Genomic DNA, 22621 nt, shown 5'->3' on the forward strand with positions numbered 1-22621 from the left:
ATGACAAAAAGAAGTAATGAAAAGGTAGTTAATGCACTGTAATAGGCCTGTGCTGGTAATCAAATTGTCTTATTCAGGGATAACTACGCTTATAAGCACTCAGTTGGTTTCCTGATAAGTCTAATCTGCAACGAGAAAATATCAAACACTAAGAAGTTACAAAGCTGAAGTCAGCTTCCTGTTTGAACTTTCCCGTTCCACCTTAGCAGTTACATACTGGCGCCCAGGCACCATTTGAGATGGAACGGGAAAATTCGACAGGGATGCTGGTGTATGAGAAGCTGACTTGAGCCTCATAAAAAGTCGAACGTAGAGAAACATTTTACAAGAAACTGCTCAACTTTTGGAAAGGTTTCCTGCCAGAGATGCAAGAAAAGCGGCTATAGATGAGCTAAAGCTTAAACTAGAACAAAATAACTTAACAATTAAATAAAATAACTTTTTTTTTTTGAAGGACAAAATGGCTCTTCTTAGCATTTGGGTTGCTGACATCTACATTATGAGAAGACAGAAACATCCAAGTTTTGCTACTTCGAAACATGAGGGCCTTAATGTGGGTGAGCTGCCATCATATTATGTGGAAAAGGAGCTTCTTAAGTATGGAGGCACTCAACAATGCGTCTACTTGTTTTCTCTGTGGATAAGTCAAGCTGATACGTACTGTTCTGCCTCACGTACATGACTCTAAATATAACAACGTAAAATTTACAGAACACAGAGATGTTGACTGTTAGCTGTGAGTTGTTCAAGCTAATGACAAAATTACTGACACAGTGCATTCATTACAACAGCATAACAGATAATAGAGGGTAAACAGAATAATGGCTAGAATAAATCTCTTCATGCGTTTTATGTTCATTTCTGGAGTAAAGACACTGCGGAAATTGAGTAGCCACTCCCATTTCTGTCACTTATACCACTATTTTCACCCGTGGTCATAAAAATGACAGATGTCCTGTGTTGAACTGGTGTTACTCCGCCTCCCAACAGAAAATGGTGCCATTTGAATAGTGTTTAAGACACGTTGCTAGAGGCGTGACTGAGGAGGCAGATGTAGACTGGCTTTGATCATTAAACAGGCTACCTACTCTAACATTAAGCAAGACAGACAAGCAAATAAAGTGTAAGCGTGTGAGTTCAAGCTTAGTCTTTCTCAAATAAAAGACTAGCGCAGTTCCATAATAGTTGTGATTGTAGTGTATGGTGATCTTTAATTTAGCCACAAAACTGTGAATGTCCCAGCTATTCTGAAAATACCTATTTACCGTAATTTCTTGTCTGTGACTTTTTAAATATGTGACAATCCTGGTGCATTATTTTAACTAGAAATGGATGTTTCTCTCAAATGCTACACAGCTTTCTCAAATATTATGGAATCAACATTAACTCATTTATCATCTAAAAGTCTTCATAGCCTCCTTCAGCTTATTTGAAACCCTAAACACTATAGAGAGTGCTGATCATGAATAAGTTTATTTGTGTATCTGCAACAAAACTGACTTTATAGTATTGAAAACAGTCGTTCCACACTTAAACCGTGCGCCTGGGGTTTTGCCAGGCAATTCTGAAAGAGCACCTGCTTACAGATGCTGCTTTGTGAAGCCTCTGACTCAAATGCGGAGAATTTTCTTCAGAAATCCAGGCAGTGAGGAGAACAGGAAAATGTGCTTTGCGGAAGCACTGCTGGCGCAAGACTGAATTGGGATTATATCAGAAAAGTACTGGATCACATGTGAGGCAGTTAGAAGAATGTGATTCAGTGGTGAGACATTCACTACCAGTAAATGGGGATGACAAATAGCTGACAAACTTTGGGACCTGTACGCTTTTCAAAACAAGAATCTGAATGTTGAATCAGGCACAGGCTGCTATTTGTTCTCAAGTACTTTTGCTCGGCTTGGACCAAATCCGTGAAGATCATAAACAAGTCTTCACATCCAACTTACTCACTGAAATCCTATTTGATCCAAATCCCCTGTAATCTTTAGCAAAGTCATATTTCAAACTATCGGAAGATGACTCTTCTCTAAATCCAACAATGAATCTTCCACTCCATCTACTAAAAGTCTAGATCGACAGATCACGGAGTATCTTCTGTGACAATCCTAGCCATTTAAATGGAATTTTGCAAACAAGGTCTTAGATCACTGAACCAAATCAAAGCAACAAAGCTACCACAACGGCATGACAAAGAGCTCCAAACCGAAGGAGAAGCAAAGTACTGAATTTAAGGATTACTCTACAGAAGCTGTTTCCCCAATTACAGCGCAACAAAGCAAAAATGAGTCCATCAGATGATAAAGAGTAAAGTCTGTTTATGGGAAATTCTGGAGAGGTGAGAACCAGCTGGGAGTGCTGAAAACATCTCACTGCTGGCTCTAATCAAGGTCCTCCAAAATTGAAAACAGGCTCTTGGGAAGGCCTGGCCAGACACACAATGGATGAAACGAGGCCAATTAAAAGCCTGGAAAACAGATACGCTGCTCTCTATACTTGCAGTGTAAAATAAAAGGGTGCGGGACTATGGAAACGATGACGGCAATTTTAGGGGGTCTGGAAGACGTGCAGGACTAGTGTCCCACAAAATGGAGAGCCAAAGAAGCCAACATCGCTCAAGCCAGCCTTAAAAGCAATGAATTTAACATGGTAAGATCATAGATATTTCCATTTACTTTAAAAGCCCACACAGTTTTGCTTCAAATCCAATGTCAGCATACAAAAAACCGGAAAGACTGAACTATGGTTTCCAATCGTCTGAAAACAACAAGGTAAAAACAAGAGTAAAAAGGTACAACTTGAGAATCTCAACAAGCTACAGAGCTGCATTATCAAACACAATTGAGCTCCATTGCTGAAACCAAGTTTACAGAATTCCTCTCATGAGGTGGGAATGCAGATGCAGTATTTTATCACTGTCTGAAAAAAAAAACCCTGTATTCTCCATTTTTGTCTAATTTATTTATTTATTTATCACATATCCACTGGTGTTTACAGTGTATGAAACAGGTCGCCAGTCCATCAAAGGGCAGACACACATACACACACACACTCACACACACACCTGCACCCAGGGCAAATTTAGCATCTCTAATTCGCCTGACTGCAAGGTTTTGGACTGTGAGAATAAGCCAGAGCATGTGAAGGAAATTCGAGCAGACACAGGGAGAACATGCAAACTCCACACAGAAAGGACCCTGGTCGCCTGGCTGGGGAATCGAACCCAGTCCCTTCTTGCTGTGAGGCGACAGTGCTACCACAATTTATGTGCGGAATAAGTTTGTCTTTGCTTCTCAAAAAAACATTTTTCGTGAGAATAGATACAAAGATAATGAAAGTCATAATGCAAATACAATACAGCAGCATAACACACGTAGTGGCCAAAAGTATGTGGACATCTGACACCTCACATGAAGCTTGCTGGAAATTTCATTCCAAAACTTTGTTGCCACAAAACTGGGAGAACATAATTGTCTAAAATGTCTTTGTCGTATCATGTAGCAACTGCGTGGTCCGTCACTTCACTGTTGTTGCTCCTAGATGATTTCAACTCACGATAATAATATTTACAGTAGACCGGAGCAGACCCAGCAAGGCAGACCCGTCCTACTGCTAATGATTGCATATAGAGATTGCTTGGCTAGGTGCTTCAATTTATTCACCTGTAAGCAATGGGTGTGGCTGAAACACATAAACTTAATAATAAGGAGGGGTATCCACATACTTTTGCCTATACAGTATCTATAAGCATGGTACAGAAGACACATAACCTTGCACAAAAGTACTGCTGTGTTATTAGACAATAATTATTTTAATTATAATCCTATTTATATACCCTTTGGCTTCTGAAATACTGCACAAAACTTACGTAACACTGTACCTGGCAAGGCTCGCACCTTGTCACGGCAAATGAAATGGAATACTATTTTAAATAGTGCACATGCAGCATTAGCCACTAAAATCCAGACATTTCTTCTCAAAACCATTAAGAACATTCCATCTAAACATTTATAGAAGAGTCACAGGAGAGAATTTTAACTCATTTCCAGTAAAAGCTATTTCATAAATTCAAAGACCAGAAGCGCAATGAAACTTAACAACAAGCAAGACTTGGAAGGACAGTGAAAAAACAGAACTTTCTTGGGTTGAGCACTTTGATTACTTCACGTTTACTTGCCGTAATCATAAAGCGTAAGTGTAAAAGCTGAGTAGAGATCCAGAATTTGGTCTGCAGTGCACAAAATGCACAGGTTCACAGCACATCCGGAGTCGAAACGTGATTTAAACCATTCATAGCTGCTTTAAAAAACATCTGCAAGATTGAACCTCAAGGACTTTCAAGTAAATCTGTCACATATGTCACTTTAAACACAATTACTAACAAGTAAGCTTTTTTACCACTGAGGCCCAAATCCAAACTGCTGTTTGTTTAGGAATCTGCCCACCTTCACCTCCTCTGTGAATAAAGTGAATCTGAATGTGTTTTCATACCTAATAAGGGATTCCAGGATGAGGGGAGATGGGCCTTTCTGGAATTCCAGCTCTTTGTAGTGTAGGGCCTTGGCGTAGGCACGGCATTTAGCAGCTCTCTCCCCTAGAAGAACGATTCCATTATCATCCCTCAGAGGAAGCGGGCCCTGAAATGACAGCAAATAAATAAAGAAAATACACTATTTATAATTTAATAAATGATTCATGCTCCAAGCAATGTAGTACATTAACAATAGTCAGAAAAATAACGGTTCTATGTTCTATGGCGGTTACTTAAGCTAACATAATACAGAATTCAACAGACGTGTGCAGTCATCTGTGGGTCAGTGAGTCCACTGCATTCAATGTATTAGAGACTAACATCCGCTAACGTGTGTTTTTCAAGCTTAAATATATGAACTGAAAAATCAAACATTTAAACAAATGCACATTTTTAATGCATAATTACATTTATCTGCCAATTTTACTCATATCTACATTTCACATTTTGTAAAATTTGCAGAAAATTGTCATACTTCATTTGGCCACTGTAGAGTTTCCACATTAATAGTACTTATGTTCATGTAACATTGAACATTCATCTTTAGTAAAATTTTATAATTTATCTTTGTCCTTGACTTGGGAATTTAGCCAAAAAAAAAAAAAAGATACTGTACTGTCACTTTAAGTGAAACGAGGAGGAAAAATGACTTTATTTACCTCTTCAGAAGAGCAAACCTGCTTTCTTGTCTCCCAAAATAGATTGAGAACACTTTTTATTTATTTATTTCTCATTTGGGCAATAATCAATATAAAAGTCAAGTAATTAACTGTTGAAAAACTGATAATAGAGAGTATAAGCGTGATAACAGCCAACATAATGTTGTTAAATGTGGTTCAGCTTTTAGAATCTGTTTTAGAATAGAACAGGACAGAACAGCCTTGAGAGGGATTACATAACTCCACTATCACCATCACAGTTACTTAAGTGTATTATAGGGCAATTCCCCAGTTTAAAACTTGCAAATCATAATATTCAGCTGGACTATAATTATGGGTGTGAGCAAGAGTTATTGGGCGGCAACACACCAGAACAAATGTACCATTCATTGTACAACACAATGAGGTCAGAGCATGAAAATAAAGAAGTGGAAAGAAAGGCTCTCCTTCACAAACAGGGCCTGGACAAGCTTGCAGGCTATTTTATTATAAACTAAACTGTCCTACAGCACAAAGGACAAATATTCACCCTGACAACATTTTTTTCCCTTCATCACTTATTTTCTCAGAGGAATGAAATGCAGCATAATATCCTGAAACTCCCTTCAAAACACATCAATGACATGGCAGTTTAAGTGGAAATGATTCATGCTTTCATGCTTCAGACGTGAGATGTGCAGTTGGAAGTACCATCAAAATTCCACATTGTGTTAAAACAACACATGTAAGTCTTCCAGGATGACAGATAAGGTTAATAATTTGGGATTAAAGCACTTAATTGCTTGAACACTATAAATGAATAAAATGCTCTATGACCAATGTTCATGTAGGCACGATGAATGGGAGAACAATCTGCTACAATACAACACTATATATGCAATACTTCTGAATCAAAGTAGTTAGCATTGGTATTTTACAATTTCATTAACTAACTATTATCTGAATATGTATGAACCCCATTGCTAGAGCAATAAAAGCATTAGCTAAATATGTAAATGTAAGAATAGTTTTTTGTAATCATTGTAATAAAATAGCGATATATTTCTATATTCAAATTTAATCTTTCCCCACTTATAAGCAACTTTAGAAAAATTGTAATTCAATAGTGCTCGTTTAATCTGCCATTTGGTATACTAGCATTGACACAGCAGCTTAGAAGCTTTAAACACAGTAAATAAAAGCCCACATCACAATCTATCGCAAATCGTAACAAAACACTTCTTAGCATATTACCTAAGTTTAAAATATGGCAAAAGAATCATATCACGACTACAATGTATCATGGTATCTATAGCAATTACCACCTGAATCAGACCCCTACAGATTCAGGGAAATGTTCAACACTTTCCACAAACCTTAACATTCAATTATTTCTCCAATCTACCATCATGTAACTAAAAAGCACAGATTTAAATCACTCCTTGCCTCAGCAAAGTGAATAACTATTTGGAAATCTGGCTCCAAATTAAACTTGACTTACACTCACTTACCTGGAAACGAGAGACAAATGTTGGAAACAGGTGTCCATCATAAAGCTTTGTCACCAGGATGGTATGTGGGCTGTTGGAATAGTTTGTGTACCCAGCAACTGTGCTGTACTGCCTCCATTTACATGGACGGACTACTGCATAAGTGTTTCAAGTGTTGTCATATGTCGACATGTTTAGGGGTTACGTACCTGTTATGTCAAAATACGGAAAGCCCACTTTACAGCTTGCCTTTTCATGAAAATCTGTTGCAAAGGACGTTTATTTCCTTTGAAAGAATAAGTGCTGCCAGGTGATACTGCAGCAAAGTACAGGCAATCATTATAGTTAAACTGTATGAAACTGTGCAGCTTCCAGATTTTATGTGCAGATGCCTTGTTGGTTGAATGTGAGACCACTGCCATGCTAAAAAACCTGACGTTTACATGATAACAATTTAAGACATCCTGTTTTTTACATTAGGGGCATTTTTATTGTTAAGTTTATACATTTTATACATTTATATCAATCAATTTTAAATCCTTTGTTGGCTAATTTGCATTAGGGTAGACAATATTTGAGAATTTTAAACCCCACTTTAAAAATTGACTTTTTTTTTGTTTGGTTTACCGTGTCTACTATTAATTGATTGGCATCATTACCACGCTAAAACCGACACAAATTAAGTCCTTAGTGACAGGAGAATTTGAGCACATTGGCAATATTAGGGTTGATGCACAAGCTTAGGTGACCTTAACAGTATGTTTAACTTTATCCGTTTATTATTTCACTTTATCACTTTATCTAGGTTTGAATTAGTTCAATATACAAAACGGCCTAGTCTTTAGAAGTCATCTTAGAATTCGTTCAGGGATGTCCCAGGGATGTTCACCCTTCCACACCTGTCAATCCAATCCGGAGTATAAGCTGATACTGAGTCTAATTCAATCCATGTGTTATAATAGTTAATGCAGCCCCATTTAACTAATCATTTAAGTAAGATTTGCTAGAATTCATTAATTTTTTGTATGTGCATGATGTGACTTTCTGTACTAATGTGTTTAGATTTTTGGTCTATTTTTTCAAAACGGTCTTTCTATAATGTGCTTAATTTATACTTTTAATCCAGCTCTATTGGCCTCCTGTCTCTCTTAGTTGGCTTCAAAACCCACTGTTTGAGTAAGAGTAATGAAATTTACCACCTGCCCCGCTGGCATTCTATAGTAAAGCTCTGCTACGTGACACTACATGATGCTTTGTGGTGCTGTGTGGTGCTGTGTGGTGTTGTCTGGTGTGGGACAGGCTTCAAACCTCTTTGTTACTTTCTAAAAATGCTCCATGTAGCTGCTGGTTGATAACAATGTCTGTTTAAATGTATGAGAGTAAATGGAGCATGAAAATATAACAAAGGATTAGAACTCGATCAGGTTTATCTTAGCCAAAACCTGAATGCCTGGATTAGATATTTTTTTAATTTAACTCAAGTAATAGTCAAAAATCTGATATTTCCACATATTTCATGACCTTACATTTTTCTAATCTATTTCAGACTTCATAAGAATTTGATAATGGTGCCCTGTATATTCTAAAAAATATGAATGTGAACTTTCTTTGAATATGAACTGTAGGGGTTTATACAGCAGACTAACTGAGCACTCATCAGAGGCTCTGACTGACCTTGTCGCTATGCTCCATGAACTCGGCCAGGTTAAGCAGAGTTTGTGTGACTTCAGCAATGTCCTGGGAGGTCAGTGCTAGCTCGATGCTGCGAATCAGCTCATCCTGCTGGTCCTCACTGAGCTCAGACCAGCACGACAGGAACGCCGCATTAAACAGGTCTCTGCAGTCAGGAGACGCAGAAGAATTAGCCATATAGTCTGAGAGAAAGAATGTACTCTAAGAGAAAGCACACTGATGCATTTTCAGCTGTGGACTGATGGAAAGATCTGGTGTAATCCAGACATCCTGAATGCATAGTTCACATTACAGTTTAGACATGTAAATCAAATACAGTGCAGTAATCACATATAAATCAGGTTTCACCGATAAATCAGCACATTAGGAGGAAAGACAGTGAGTCTGTGTCAAAGAAAAGAACATGATCTATAAGTAAGCTTCACCTGGCCAGTGGAATGTAGGTCTGGGCAAGGGACCAACAGGAGCGCAGGGCGGGTGAGGAGGATTCTTTCAGCAGAACAACACTGAGACGTCGCAACCATTCTAACCAGTCGTCTTTAGACACCTTCCTGGCAGCGCCCCATGCCTATGAACCATATAAACAGCATGAATATCCAACGTTCAAAGAGCAGCTGACAGCTGATCTTATCATTTTTCCACAGATACAGAATTTAAATAACTATAATTCCAAGTGACTAATAATTTTGGTCAATATAATTTTTATGGTCAAATTTAGACCCAATTTTATTTCAACGGTGCTTTACTGGCTGATACAACATGACTTTTAGTTGTTAACGGCCCATAACACACACACACACACACACACACACACAAGCATTAAAAATCCTTAAAAATTAGTGATTCTCCTCATATACTGTGCTCTTCACAAAATAAAAATACCAGATAATTTAATAGACCAAAAATCATATCAGTAGTGCCCTACTGAATTTCTTACCTGATTCCACTAGGAATAATACAAAAAAGAATAAGTCATCTGAGATGTGTTATTGTTTTATGAATGCTAGTCCAGGTCAAACATGAACTAAATGGATTATTTGGATTATATGTTTTTACTGCAATTGTATTCAACATGAATAAAACATTCCAAGGCAGTCACATCAAATCTTTTCCCTCCTTAGAATCTAGAACCCCTTCCCAAACCAAAACTTACTAGTGTCCCACAATGAATTTTTAAAAAAACTATGGAAGAGTAAAATGCAATGTGTTTTTATGCTGCTTGCCAAATCTGGCAAAACTTTTTAGTAGGCAAGATCTTGAATAAATTTGATACACACACATGTAAAGTCAGTTAGTAGAGTCTTAAAATTTTCTAAATATCTTCTTAGAGGACTCCAGGTTATATAATCTTAGATATTTAAAAAATTGGCTGTGGCAGCAAGAGAAACCCAGAAGTGGTGGTTGAAAAAACCCAGAAATATGATTATGTTCTAAACCTCTGACATGGTGCTACAGCACCTTTAGAGGGCAGCAGTGAGTAGTGTTTGTTTATTTGAGCTCAAGCTGTTTCTGTCGGCAGTTCGGAGCCACTAGGTAACAACAGCAAGATCAGCTAATCAGTTTTAGGCTTGTGCTTTGAAGAATGCACTCAACAACAAATCATGGTAATTAACTGCCAGCTAAATTATCATGACCATGACAGACTTACTACAGAATAGGGCATTACATATTTACGTTGACAGCACCAAAAATACTCCTTGTACGTCTTGTACTCAGCAAATAAAAAAAAATCAAATTCTTTTCACTAGTTTTTTTTTTTTTTTCCCTTTTCCAAAGTATTACATCATGTGCCAGTCAGTCAGGTGTCTCTTTGCGCAGCAGGGTGGAGAGCTTCCTACTCTTGATTCATCTCAAAGCCATGCACAGCTTGTAATTCCATTGGCAGGCTGCACATGCTATTAAAAAAGGTACAGAACTGGCAACAGGAGCAACAACTAAACTGAAAGAAAAACATCTGAGAAGAGCTTAGGCATGTGTAAGCACCTTGAATGTAAGTAATATATCTAACTTAGCTCTGTGAGATTAATGAAATTGGATTGAAAAGACCATTCAACCTATCATAGTACAGCGGGCATGAACAGTATTTAAAGGCTTGGAATAAACATTAGTATTTCTCAAAAGTACCTCAAAAGCAATTATATTTACATTGACAATGATTTTAGGTATGTCTGTCCATTTTAGATGTTTTAAATCAAAATACGTGAATTTTTTACACATCTATACATCCCTTTTTTTTTTTTGCAATGAATGTACAAAAGTGGCTCAGGCAGATAAATCAAGTTTTGATAAGCCCAATTCAGACAGGATTCGTTTTACAAGAGCAGGGGAGCAATGTCATTTTTGCTGGAATTTCTTAGTGATTTTAGTCAAATCCAAACGCACCATTTCAGTCATTTTTGTCAACAAAGATCCCAGTGCCTTTTACCTTCTCCCCGATTATAATAATCCCATGGGAATCGTCAGTAAAAGTGCAGTCACATTCTGCAGTATTCTGCAGAAAGGGAGTTTAAGTATTGAAGCACGCCAAGAAGTGTTTACTTGAGTTTTCTGTGGTGAAAATAACACCAATATGTACTGCCTTACCTCAAATGTACAACACAGAACATCCAAATATAAAAAAATGACTTTATGCTGCGATGATCACAGGTTAGCTGTGGATTTACAAGCTAAAGATAAACCTACTGGCACAGTTCACTCAAGACAAAGTAAACAAAACAACGGCTAAATGAAAGGGTCGGATATGTTTTCTACAGTTTTCTAGAGTAAAAGTGGTGCAATTCAACTAGACACTCCCATCTCCGTCATGTAAACTAACATTTCACACCCTGTGTGAACTTTAGCTAAAGTTACCTGGATGTGATCTTTTTCATAGCCTAACATCATGACCATCTTTCAGTAATTGCCATTTTATTCCACATGTAAGAAAAAGTGTATTATTTAAAACAGTGATGAGCCTCTAATTTGTGAAGAACCAACAAAACTGTTGAATTCTGGTGGGGTCAAAGGGGTTAATTAAGAATGAAGCTTCTGAATAATAAATAAGCAAAAAAATACAAACATAACAAAAGAACATCTGAATGATTTGGGCCAGCCCTATATTTTAGACATTTTACTCATTCTAGGTAATGATTTAAAGGTGGTGTTATGAGCCGTCCTGATCATGTAAAACACTAAACAGGCATGTAAGCTTAACTTGAATACTTTCATAACATTATTTCAATACGGTCATACTGAGAAGTGCTGGATATACTGCCTATATTTAAGATGCTTTCACTTGCACGTTTTTTTTCCACTGTGCAAAACTACTCCATGAATATGTACGGTCGTGGCTGAGAGGTTATTAAGCCCTCTCATGTGTCAACTACTTCATGAGTGAAGACAAAAGCAGAAGACATGGACTGCAGCCCAACTGGCTGCTCTCCTCTTCATTTAAGAGACAGCAGGTTTTGGGTGACGGCGAGGACCATGGAAAAATCTGCCTGTACTTCAGGCAACAGCTGCGAGTCATCGTGATGTGCTTGACAATCACAGGAAACAGATAAACAGCTTTGAAAAACCAACAGCCATAGCCACTGACTGTCATCCTGGCCGAATTTGAGGCAGCATTTTATCGCTGCTACACCTCATCTGCCATTTCCAGTAAGCACTACAGCTCATAAACATCTCACTTCGGCGGTAAAGCTCTGGGAAACTTCAAACGGCATGACTTAGCTACTAGACACTTTGTCTAGATCTGTCACTGATCATGCTTGTAACTGAGCAATCTAGTGATGTCTTTTGTTGATGATCAGCTGAGTAATCCACTGAGCTAAATGGTGCAAAACAAAACAAAAAAAAACATCAGAAGTTTGGGATCACTGTTTTTAAAAATTGTTGATATTTGATAAAATATATGTAAAAAATATCCCACTGTTCATCTGTTAAAAATCATTTTTTTAACAACATGAAACATTAGATCAATATCCATCCAAAATGATAAACACAGCTTTAGACGATTCCTTAATGACTGACAAAGCTGTATATTGTGGAGGATGATGTTCCAATAAAATTGATGTCCAGAATTGAATAATTGGCAGTTAAATCTTAATAGGAAAATACAAATAGTAGATAATAGATAATTACAGTATATTTCTTATTACTTAATTACTTTTTGAAGTGAACAAATCATTTGAAACACTGAATAAAACATCTTGAAATGCCTTCTAACTTCTAACATTTCAATCTACACTGTACAAGTTTCAAATTAACTTGTAAACTAAACTAAAAACTAAAAACCTTTGAATCGTAGTGTATATGGAAAAACATGTTATAAATGTCTGTCCATCAGACATGTACTATAGTGCCAAAAGTATTCACATGCATATGAAATTAAGTGAGATGCCATTCTTAATTCGTAGGGTTTAATACGATGTCGGCCCACCCTTTGCTGCTATAACAGCTTCAACTCTTCTGGGTAGGCTTTCCACAAGGGTTAGGAGTGTGTGTATGGGAATTTTTGACCGTTCTTCCAGATGTGCATTTGTGAGGTCAGACACTGATGTTGGATGAGAAGGCCTGGCTCACAGTCTCCACTCTCATCCCAAAGGTGTCCTATCGGGTTGAGGTCAGGACAAGTCAAGTTCTTCCACTCAAAACTCGCTCATCCGTGTCTTTATGGACCTGCTTTGTGCACTGGTGTACAGTCGTGCTGGAACAGGAAGGGGCCGTCCCCAAACTGTTCCCACAAAGTTGGAATGAAATTGTCCAAAATCTCTTGGTCTGCTGAAGCATTAAGAGCTCCTTTCACTGGAACTAAGGGTCCGAGCCCAACTCCTGAAAAACAACCCCACACCATAATCCCCCCTCCACCAAACTTTACACTTGGCACAATGCAGTCAGACAAGTACCGTCTCCTGGTAACCGCCAAACCCAGACTCGGCAATCGGATTGCCAGATGGAGAAGCGTGATTCGTCAATCCAAAGAACACGTCTGCTCTAGAGTCCAGTGGTATTACACTTGGTGATGTAAGGCTTGGATGCAGCTGCTCAGCCATGGAAACCCATTCCATGAAGCTCTCTATGCATTGTTATTGAAATAATCTGAAGGCCACATGAAGTTTGGAGGTCTGTAGCGATTGACTCTGCAGAAAGTTGCCGACTTCTGCACACTATGAGCCTCAGCATCCGCTGACCCCACTCTGTCATATTACGTGGCCTACCACTTCTTGGCTGAGTTGCTGTTGTTCCCAATCGTTTCCACTTTGTTATAATACCACTGACACCTGACTGAGGAATATTTAGTAGTGAGGAAATTTCACGACTGGACCTGTTAAGGACCTGTTTCACGACTGGATGAGTAGCCCTGTTAATGCTAAGCCAATGAAATGAAAGGCTTGATGCAGATTATCCACTTAATAATTTTCTGCTTTGTCAGTCAGCGTTGCTCATTCCAAGGAAAACATACAGTTTTGTGGAGAATTTTAACCTTTGCTAAGGGAAGCCGTGTTGAGAGCATTCCATTCCAGAACGAATTACTGAAGCGGCCTGAGATAAGGTTACAAAGAACAACAGTCTTGAAAAGACCTTAACAAGACAGGCAATGCCTATAAATTGTGAATGACTTTACAATGTGTTTGTTGGGCTTTTGTTTGGTACACACGCTGACCGTTAATTCAGGTCAGGTGAACACAAGAAACAGTTTTAGTAAAGAGAACATAAAGAACATTTTGTCTCTTCAGATGGCCAAGAACTCCAATGACAACTGCTGTGTATGACTCAGACAGTAAAACAATGAAAGAGGACTTTCACTTAACATACCATATGGTTAAGTTTCCAGGGTTTACGCCAAAGTCTGCTGAATTATTACACTTTACAGTAGCCTTTACTGTGGTCTAGATCTGTAATGGTAAATCATCAGCATTATGATTTAGTCCAAGACTTTGTTTAAGACTTAAAAGGCTAGTTTTAGTAACTACTACTACTTAGCAACTACTACCATAACTACTAAAATGGCCATAGAGGTCATTTTTACCCTTTGAATTTTGGGTGCTTGTATGTAAACACCAGGGTTGCGCTGAAACCGGCCAGTACAGAGTAGGGATTGGTACTGAAAACTGGTACTATATTGGTAAAAACTCCTAACTGGTCAGTACTGAAATATCAATAAGCAACTGGACATGTTTTGCTGCCATCAATATTTGTGTGTTAATTTTTTCTACATAACATGAATTTTCAAATGTTTGGAGTCAGATCAGCGAGAGATCCACATGATGAACGTGTTCACATGCCTACCTTAACCATTTCAAATGCCGAGCGTCATTCTGTGCTCATGGCTGTAACGCTAAGATGTTTAAAAGTGGCCACATCTTATTTCCCCCATTATATTAGAAACGTGACTGCAAAACAGCAAAGAGCGCCCACAAGCAAATCCGCAATGAATGGGGTGAATGCGACTATGACTGTATTCCTCTTTATTACATTTTTAAGCATTTTATAAGCTATGATTTTGCTCAAACGCTCCATCTCACCCCATTCATTTTGGGCTCACTCAGGAGCGCCTCGTAAAACATTTGAGAAACCCCTAAGATATTACAGAGTGGTAAATCTCATCTCTACAGTTTCTCTGACGTGAGTTCACTTTACTAAACTGAATGATGATGCAGCTAAACGCAATCTATATAAAGCAGTAGCTGGGGGTAAAGACGGTAACAACAGCAATCTCATGCAACATTTAAAATATAACTTTCTATAAATCTTTAGTGTTGTGAGGAACTGGGCTACCTTGTCGAAATGTTGTACCACAGCACATATTCATAGGTTGTTCCCTACATAAAACTCTAGGTAGGAAATTTTGATAGCTTAAATTACCTTAACAAAATGCTACCAGTACTAAATCTCACGATGTATTAATACATGTTAGTCACTGGGGAAGAGACAGGCCAAAGGAAAGTTAACCCTTTCACTCAGTTTCTTATCCATCAGCTACTTGTTTGAATTTTCCTGTTCCACCTTAAATAGTGCGGCAGTTACATGGGGGCACCTGAGGCAATATAACGACTGCTGCACCATTTAAGGTGGAATGGGGAAATATGAACAAGAAGCTGACAGATATGAAGCCAACTTCAGACTCATGTTAAAAGTAAGAAGTAGGATAGTCTGATAGTCTAAATATCTTATCAGAAAATGTTAATTAGGATATCTTAATAGCCTAAATCAGCTCGGGGGGAAGTGGCATTATTAAACTATTAAATTATATTAAAGTCTGTACTGAATTAAAACTCGGTAGACAGCACAGCATAAGTCACTAATTGTTGGGTAGCCTAAGTTTGAACTTAGGAGCTGTGCTGAGAACCAGGGTATCTAATATTGTACTGCAGATGGCTATTAATATTTTTTTCTTAACACATGCACCTCATACACTCATGCTTACATCTACACGCGTCTGTTTGAGTTTAGTAAATATTAATCATTCACACTGTCAGTAGCAACGGCTGAGCCACAGATTTCCTGTCTTGATCATAGCATGCCACTGTCTGACGCAGCTGGTATTGTTCAGCATGTTTTAAATACCTTGAGTACATGATACGTTGCCACTGCTTTCCCTTGAAATATTGGCATTCCAGATTTCGCAAGAGCATTTCGGCTAATGCTTGTCAACCCATGCACATCAGAAACTGTTTCATTGTATCTGCACCAATACCAATGCAGTTTAAATTAAGTTTTAATAACATTTTTTTTATATTTCATAATCAATATTTTATACTTTCTTGTTTTCAATTACTTTCACAAGTGAACACAACCAGTGATAAAACATAAGAGCCACCATCTTCAGCCAACCAAAACCTTATAGTGTATTTCTGGGTCTTCATGCTGTGGCCTGTATTGTCTGACCTGCGACATTCTACTATTGTCATTTTATTCTGGCATGGATTCTACTTGTCGCAACAGAAGGAAAAAAGGCCACATAGACAAAACACAGTCAAACTTACAAGGTCATAATGACCTCGAAGGCCTTTCAAGGCAGAAACAATCAAGAAAAGGTATGTAGGTTGCTGAATAACCACTGCCAAAATGGAAAAAGAGCCAGTCTATAAAGGGGAACATGCAGTCTAATGAATTTGGATAAAATTTGCAGTAATAGAGTAAAAGCCAGGGAACAGTAGGCATGGAAGCTTTATGTTGACAACATTAAAAATATTAAAAGGATCAAAATTATACATGGACATGTCTGTGGAACTGTCTCTATGCCTCTAAACCAGTTCTTCCCAATGCTGGTCTTGGGGGTCTGCACCTTTTAGTGCTGCTCTTCCTCATGACCTCAGGAAAGGCTTGTTAATTAGTTAGTTAGTCAGCTGATTTACAGCAAGAATATGTGGGCAGTGGTATTCCAAGACCAGGGTTGGAACACCTGGTCAAAAACTATTAGCAGCAACACAAATGTTAGACACAAACGGTATACTTAAATGTGCTGACCTTCTGAAGTGCAGTTGTGCTGACGTGCAACTTCTTCATCGGACCCGATTCCACAGGGCCGCTCACAAGCGTGTCCCCTTGGTTACCACGTGACTGGCGATGCTGGAAAATCTGGGAGTCTTCTTCTTCATCAGCCAGAGTGTAACCCTGTGAAGCAGAAAACAAAGCTGAAATGCTTTCCTGCACAAGAGAAGACAATGGCCTAAAATTCCAAGCCTAAAAAACAGGAAAAAACTACAAAAAAAGGATTAACATTCAAATTGGCCAGAATGTTTTTCATGTATTCATGACACCACAGAAACTCTCTTTTATGAGGTCGCTGTAACTGAAAGAAAAGGAAAGAGGAGAACTGTATTGCATAGTATTTAGATTTGCAATAACAATCATTTATTAACTGATGAGAATGGCGAATGATCTCAATCGGCAAGTAATTAATTCAAAATTTACTCAAACACCAAATTTAGTCTATCAAAATTGAAAGCCGTATTTGTGGTCTCTTTCGAGCATTTCCCAATTGCCACATTGCATGGACATTAGGGCTGAATACGAAATCATATCTTTAAGGGCTGCAATGACAGATTAAATCACCTCAAATGCGCAGCACCAAAGTAACGTAATTAGATTGGCAGGAATGTAACATAAGAAGCCCAACAAGTACTTGAACCCAGCCAAATAGCCACATCAGCCAAAAGCATAGTTCAAAGACTGCTCTATTCTGAACAACTAGCCTCTGAAATTGCTTAAAACATTATGACTTCTCACTCTCAGTGGTGTGTGTAAATTACATATACTGTCTGGCAAAATCTATGAAGCAGTAATGGCCACTGTCACAACAAATATGCATCACAATAAGGAGCTTCTGAAGGAGTTAAATATTGATTTATTCATTTTTGCAGGTCTGTCTTGAGAAAAAAATGCTTGTTTGTGTTTGTAGCCTGACTGCAAACACAAACAGAAAAGGTTGCTCAAGGACTGAAGCCCTTAATTACTCTTTACACTGCAAAACTTACTTGAACCAAACCACAGTCTGGTTGAATATATTTAAAGCTGTGCTGAATCAAGACTTTTTAACCAGCAAAAAACTTCTGACCCTAAAATCAAAAATGGTACAGAACTTGAAAATATGTGTATCGTTACAGCCCTACGCTGCACCAAATATGTATCATGTTGTGGTGAAAAACCAGAATACATATCGTTTTTGAAATTCATGTATCATTAGACTCCTAGTGTGGTTATAAAGAAAGCTCACCCAGACATCTTTCAAACTATTCTCCTTGCATTCCAAAAAAACAAAAGGAAAAACTTCCAAAGGGTGCAGCATCACATTTTGCAGTCAGCGTCTGCAATACGTCAGCAGGAAGTATCATATGTGGCAACTAGACAGCTAAATTGTTTTCGGATGGAAGGCCGCCATGCGTTGGAGTAGGAAGTCTGGGTTCACTAGTAAGGAACGTCTGGCGATTCACACAAGGGGGCAGGTTCCAGGAAACAGAAGCAACATCCTCCACCTGCAGACAACAGGCCATTTGTTTTCTTGCCATAGCCCATGCTTTGAGCTCTCCATGACATCAGAGCTATTTACTGGAGTGTTGTTGGTTCAGTTGTGATTGAGGAATGCTCTGGGGCCAATATAACTGAGGTGTGGTAGAGGAGGGGAGAGGAGGACACTGACCTTGACGATGCGACAGATGAGTACATCGTAGCGCTGGTGGTTGATTCGGTGCTTCAACATCACTTTGTTCACCATGGGAATAAATATCTGGTACTGTATAAACAATAAAAAAAGAGTTCATTTTCAAAAGCACTGGCAGGGCTTCCATTAACTTGTATATGAGGTAACAATGAGGAGCCTTAAAGGAGGAATGTGAGGGTTCATACGGACTTCACTCATGTGTAATTGTGGAAAGGGCTGTTTAGAATGTGCCTGTACGAGTGAGACAGACATACAGACGCTAAACTGCCCTTTCCACTGGTGCTTTGCCCAGATGACTGACTACTGCCTCTCTAACTGAGGCCCATGGCTTTCCATTATCAAAAGCAGCAGGCCTCACACCTGCTGCTCATGATGGCCACATGTTGGCCTGGTGGTTTTAAAGGCACTTTAGGAGGGGTGATAAAATGACATCATCCTTCTCTCATTAGCAGCCTTTCAGTGAACTCAAAGTGGGCCAGTGACATCATCAGTGGGCTACATCTGAAAGCCTACACAGAGTTATGGCTAATAGGAGGAGCTCTCTCCCCAACTTGACCTCATCATAGACAAAAACAGATTCACACAGCCTTCCAGTGTTTTTCAGTGGACAGCAGGGTACTGGAAACGCTGGCACTGCGACTCTGTTATTTAGGGCCTTTAAACTTCAAACATGTACTGGAACTACGCATGTGTGCACCTTTTTGCCAAGCTGGAACACCAATGAGGACAAGGTGTCCATTGCAGTGCTTCGAAGCTCAGGAGTGCCGTCCAGAGTGCGGACGATGGGGTGGATGATTCTGGAAGCGTAGTCAGTAAAGTCCAGTGACTCAGTCAAGCGTTCTAAGGTCTCCAAGGCAACCCTGCAGAACCAAACAGAATGAAAACATCAACCGTTAAGCCACATAATGGCACTTGCCATTATGAAATCACTTTAACAAAGCACTCAATTAATTAACATAGGAACTACACCCATTTTTTTTACTTGCAGGCATTTATGGTACTGGCATTTATATATTTATATTTGCAATTGCATGTTCATATTTGGAACTAACTCAGCATTTTGTGTCCTTAGACCGTGCAGCCCTAGTCAAACTGAATTATGGCTGTTCTTGGTGAATAAAATCACATAAATAAGTGGACTTCAAGGCACAAAAAAGAGACGCAGGTCCTTTAGGTTAAGAATTTTGATCTCTTTCCCTGTATCTCAGTCATACTTTCAAAGAAGGGCTCATAACACAGTTATTTCCAAATAGTAAAAAAAAATTTTTTGCCACTATCAAAACATTTCCTTTCAAATATGGCTTCTCAAGTACATTCTTTGAGGGGAAAAAAAACATTGAGCTGGAACCAAAAGATGAATTTCCCGTCTGCGTTAAGTGTTTTACGGGGCGATAGGCACAGACTGAACCTGACACACGATGACAGGCCAAACCACTCTGAGGCGTCAAAAGAGACTCAATATCGTGATTCTTCCTGACACGGCACACCAGGGTCACCTGATTCAGATCTGTCCTCACTGGCACTGCTTAGTCACGCTCATAATTCTCTCACAGTGGAATTATCCGTCAAGAGTACCCACTCAAAGATTTACTGATGGGGGAATGGCTTTTTGCTCTAGGTGACCCTGAGTTAAAATGTCAGCAAGGAAATAAAAAACCTAGGTGTACATGAACAAAAGCTGTGAAGTCCTGAATTTTGCAATGAATTATATTGGGATTATGACATCTAGACTTCTTGGTGTCTACTTCTTATTCTTACTTTACACGTTAAGTACTAACAATTTGTGTTGCTCAACACACAACATACAATACAAATTATATGTGTATTGCGTAGTTATACGGGCTTATGAGGTGCTATACAAGACTTTAATGGGCGGACAAAGACATTCAAATCAATATTATCCCACAAGGCAGCTCCTTATTTACATAGGTTTCAAAGAAAAATGGTTGGTGTAGTGTAGAGGTTAACACCTCTGCCTTCTACGCTGTAGACTAGGGTTCAATCCCCCACCTGGGTAAGCACCCTACACTATACCAATAAGAGTCCTTGGGCAAGACTCCTAACACCACCTTCACCTACTTGTGTAAAATAATCAAATTGTAAGTCGCTCTGGATAAGAGCGTCAGCCAAATGCCTAAATGTAAATATAAATGTAAAAATGCAGGTAAAGTGACACAAAGTATAATACTGAACAAGTTGTGGTGGTACTGTAATGTGTAGTGATGTAAGTGTAACTAAAACTAGCAATAGTTATACTGACTTGCGGGCTTGCAGAGGAACATCAGGGGCATCAAACAGTTTGACTATAGGAGGCAGCAGCAAGTGGAGGTAGTCATCTAGGTTAGCACCAAAAAGCTGTATGGCCATGAGCAGCTGTGAAAGAAAAAAAAGAATCAACACATTACATGATATGCTTTTGGTGGATGCTTTTGAAGCAGCTTTAACTCAGGAAGACTGATTATCCACTTTTACTGACACTTAACATGCTCACAATGTATTAATAAAAAGAATAATAATAATAATGAATTTTATTTGTAACGCACTTTACATATTAAGATGGCAGTCGTTTAATCCGGAATAGTTAACAAAGCTACGGTAAAATGAGAGCTGATGGGATCTGGTCAAAGTCGGGAAATAAGATCAGTGTTATCAGTCCTAACACTTTTTTTTTTTTTGAAACAATCTTTTAATATGGGAGTGTTCGATTGCTACCTTGGAGGTCCAGCATCCAGCACAGCACATTTCCCTGTTCAAACACTGGTGATTTAACAGATGTACATTAATGTGTTTTTTGTGTGAGGAAATAAAGCAGAAAACATATTTAACATGTCATTGCAAAGAAGCCTCAACAACACCATATCTGCGTTTAGTGTGTCCGCCCTCTGTTTTTATTACAGCTTCCATTCTTTTCAGTTTTTCAAAGAAATCTGCTAAGACACTTTTCCACCCCTCCAAAGTTCATTCTTAGAAGTTGGTTGCATTTCCTGCTTCCTGATTTAAGTAATGCAAAACACATCCAATGTTGTGGAAATGCCTGTGAATTTTTTTAGATCTGAAGCAAGAGTGGAGCTTAATTTTTTTTCTTGTTTGTCAGCTTGAAGTAAATAATCGAAGGCCAGTATGTGAACTATGTACGGCTTTGTCCCTCCAAGACCAAAACTAAATTCCCCTGTTTTACTAACACAGACCTGTCCTAGATCAAGTCTTCCAAAAGCATCAGGTTAAGATGCACAAAACGACAGGCCTACTTCAATGACCATCTTTTTACTGAGACATTTTCAGGAAACTGCCCCCTGCAAGAACGTCATTGTTGTTTTAGATGTTCTCCCAATGGGCCCAGGGACACCGAAAGGTCACAGACCAGGAGGTCAGCCTACATAACGACTGAACTGTTTTCTTTTTTTCCCCCCATGTCAATTGGAAGGTTGCTCAAAAGCCTCTTTCAAGGTGGCCCAGACACTCCCTGCAACGCAGGAGCTCGCAGCCAGACCACTGCTACGACCTATCCAGAAAAGAAGCCTGCAACCATATGCTCTCCATTGTATTAACTGTGGTGGCAAGGGAGGTTCTGTATGCATGTGAGGTTGAATAATTGTAGCTGGTGGGTCTATTGGAGCAGGCCCACGGGTTCATATGTCTGCAAGCGGCTGTTATTCTATCTTAGCAGTGGTGGATTGTAGATCTTCTCCAGACGTCTGGTGATTGAGGAGCACTGCGAGCCTCTGATATTCTTCACACTGCTTTGAAGTGTGAGGGTGGATTTTTCACAAGCCATGGTTTGGCCCCAAAATCCTCCATTTATGAACACGCTTTGAGTCGTAATAACTTCATCCATGTGCTGACAAATTCTAAAAGAAGTTCAAAAGTATTCTTGGGACCAAACAATAAAATGCTTGGAAGTAATCTTCAACTACATGGAAGCACAGGGTTTAACATACAGCTTTAAATTAACAGCCTGGTTCGAGCACCTAGACTGAGCTTGGTTCTGGACACTACAAGACTACAATCGCAACGACAGTAATTTCATCCAGCATGTGGATTAATATGGGTCTTGGAATATCTCTGCTGGATTGCAAGGCTTTCAAATCTAACGGCATCCATAGCACTCCACGTTTTCTAGCCACCCATG

The 22621-nt window shown here is 38.9% G+C and overlaps 1 protein-coding gene across 1 annotated transcript in view; it reads right to left on the reverse strand.

Annotated features, from left to right (window-relative positions):
- The window catches only part of mtor (mechanistic target of rapamycin kinase), a 155625-nt gene that overhangs the window by 98768 nt on the left and 34236 nt on the right, over positions 1-22621 (reverse strand). The window contains exons 22-28 of the mRNA XM_017705759.1: positions 20753-20865; positions 19190-19352; positions 18472-18564; positions 16800-16946; positions 8774-8916; positions 8331-8493; positions 4489-4634 (exon numbers count right to left, since the gene is read on the reverse strand). Of these exons, the coding sequence (XP_017561248.1) occupies positions 4489-4634; positions 8331-8493; positions 8774-8916; positions 16800-16946; positions 18472-18564; positions 19190-19352; positions 20753-20865 (968 nt within the window). The remainder of the gene's footprint in view (positions 1-4488; positions 4635-8330; positions 8494-8773; positions 8917-16799; positions 16947-18471; positions 18565-19189; positions 19353-20752; positions 20866-22621) is intronic.

The sequence above is a fragment of the Pygocentrus nattereri genome, chromosome 29 (assembly GCF_015220715.1).
Source record: "Pygocentrus nattereri isolate fPygNat1 chromosome 29, fPygNat1.pri, whole genome shotgun sequence".
Lineage (NCBI taxonomy): Eukaryota > Metazoa > Chordata > Actinopteri > Characiformes > Serrasalmidae > Pygocentrus > Pygocentrus nattereri.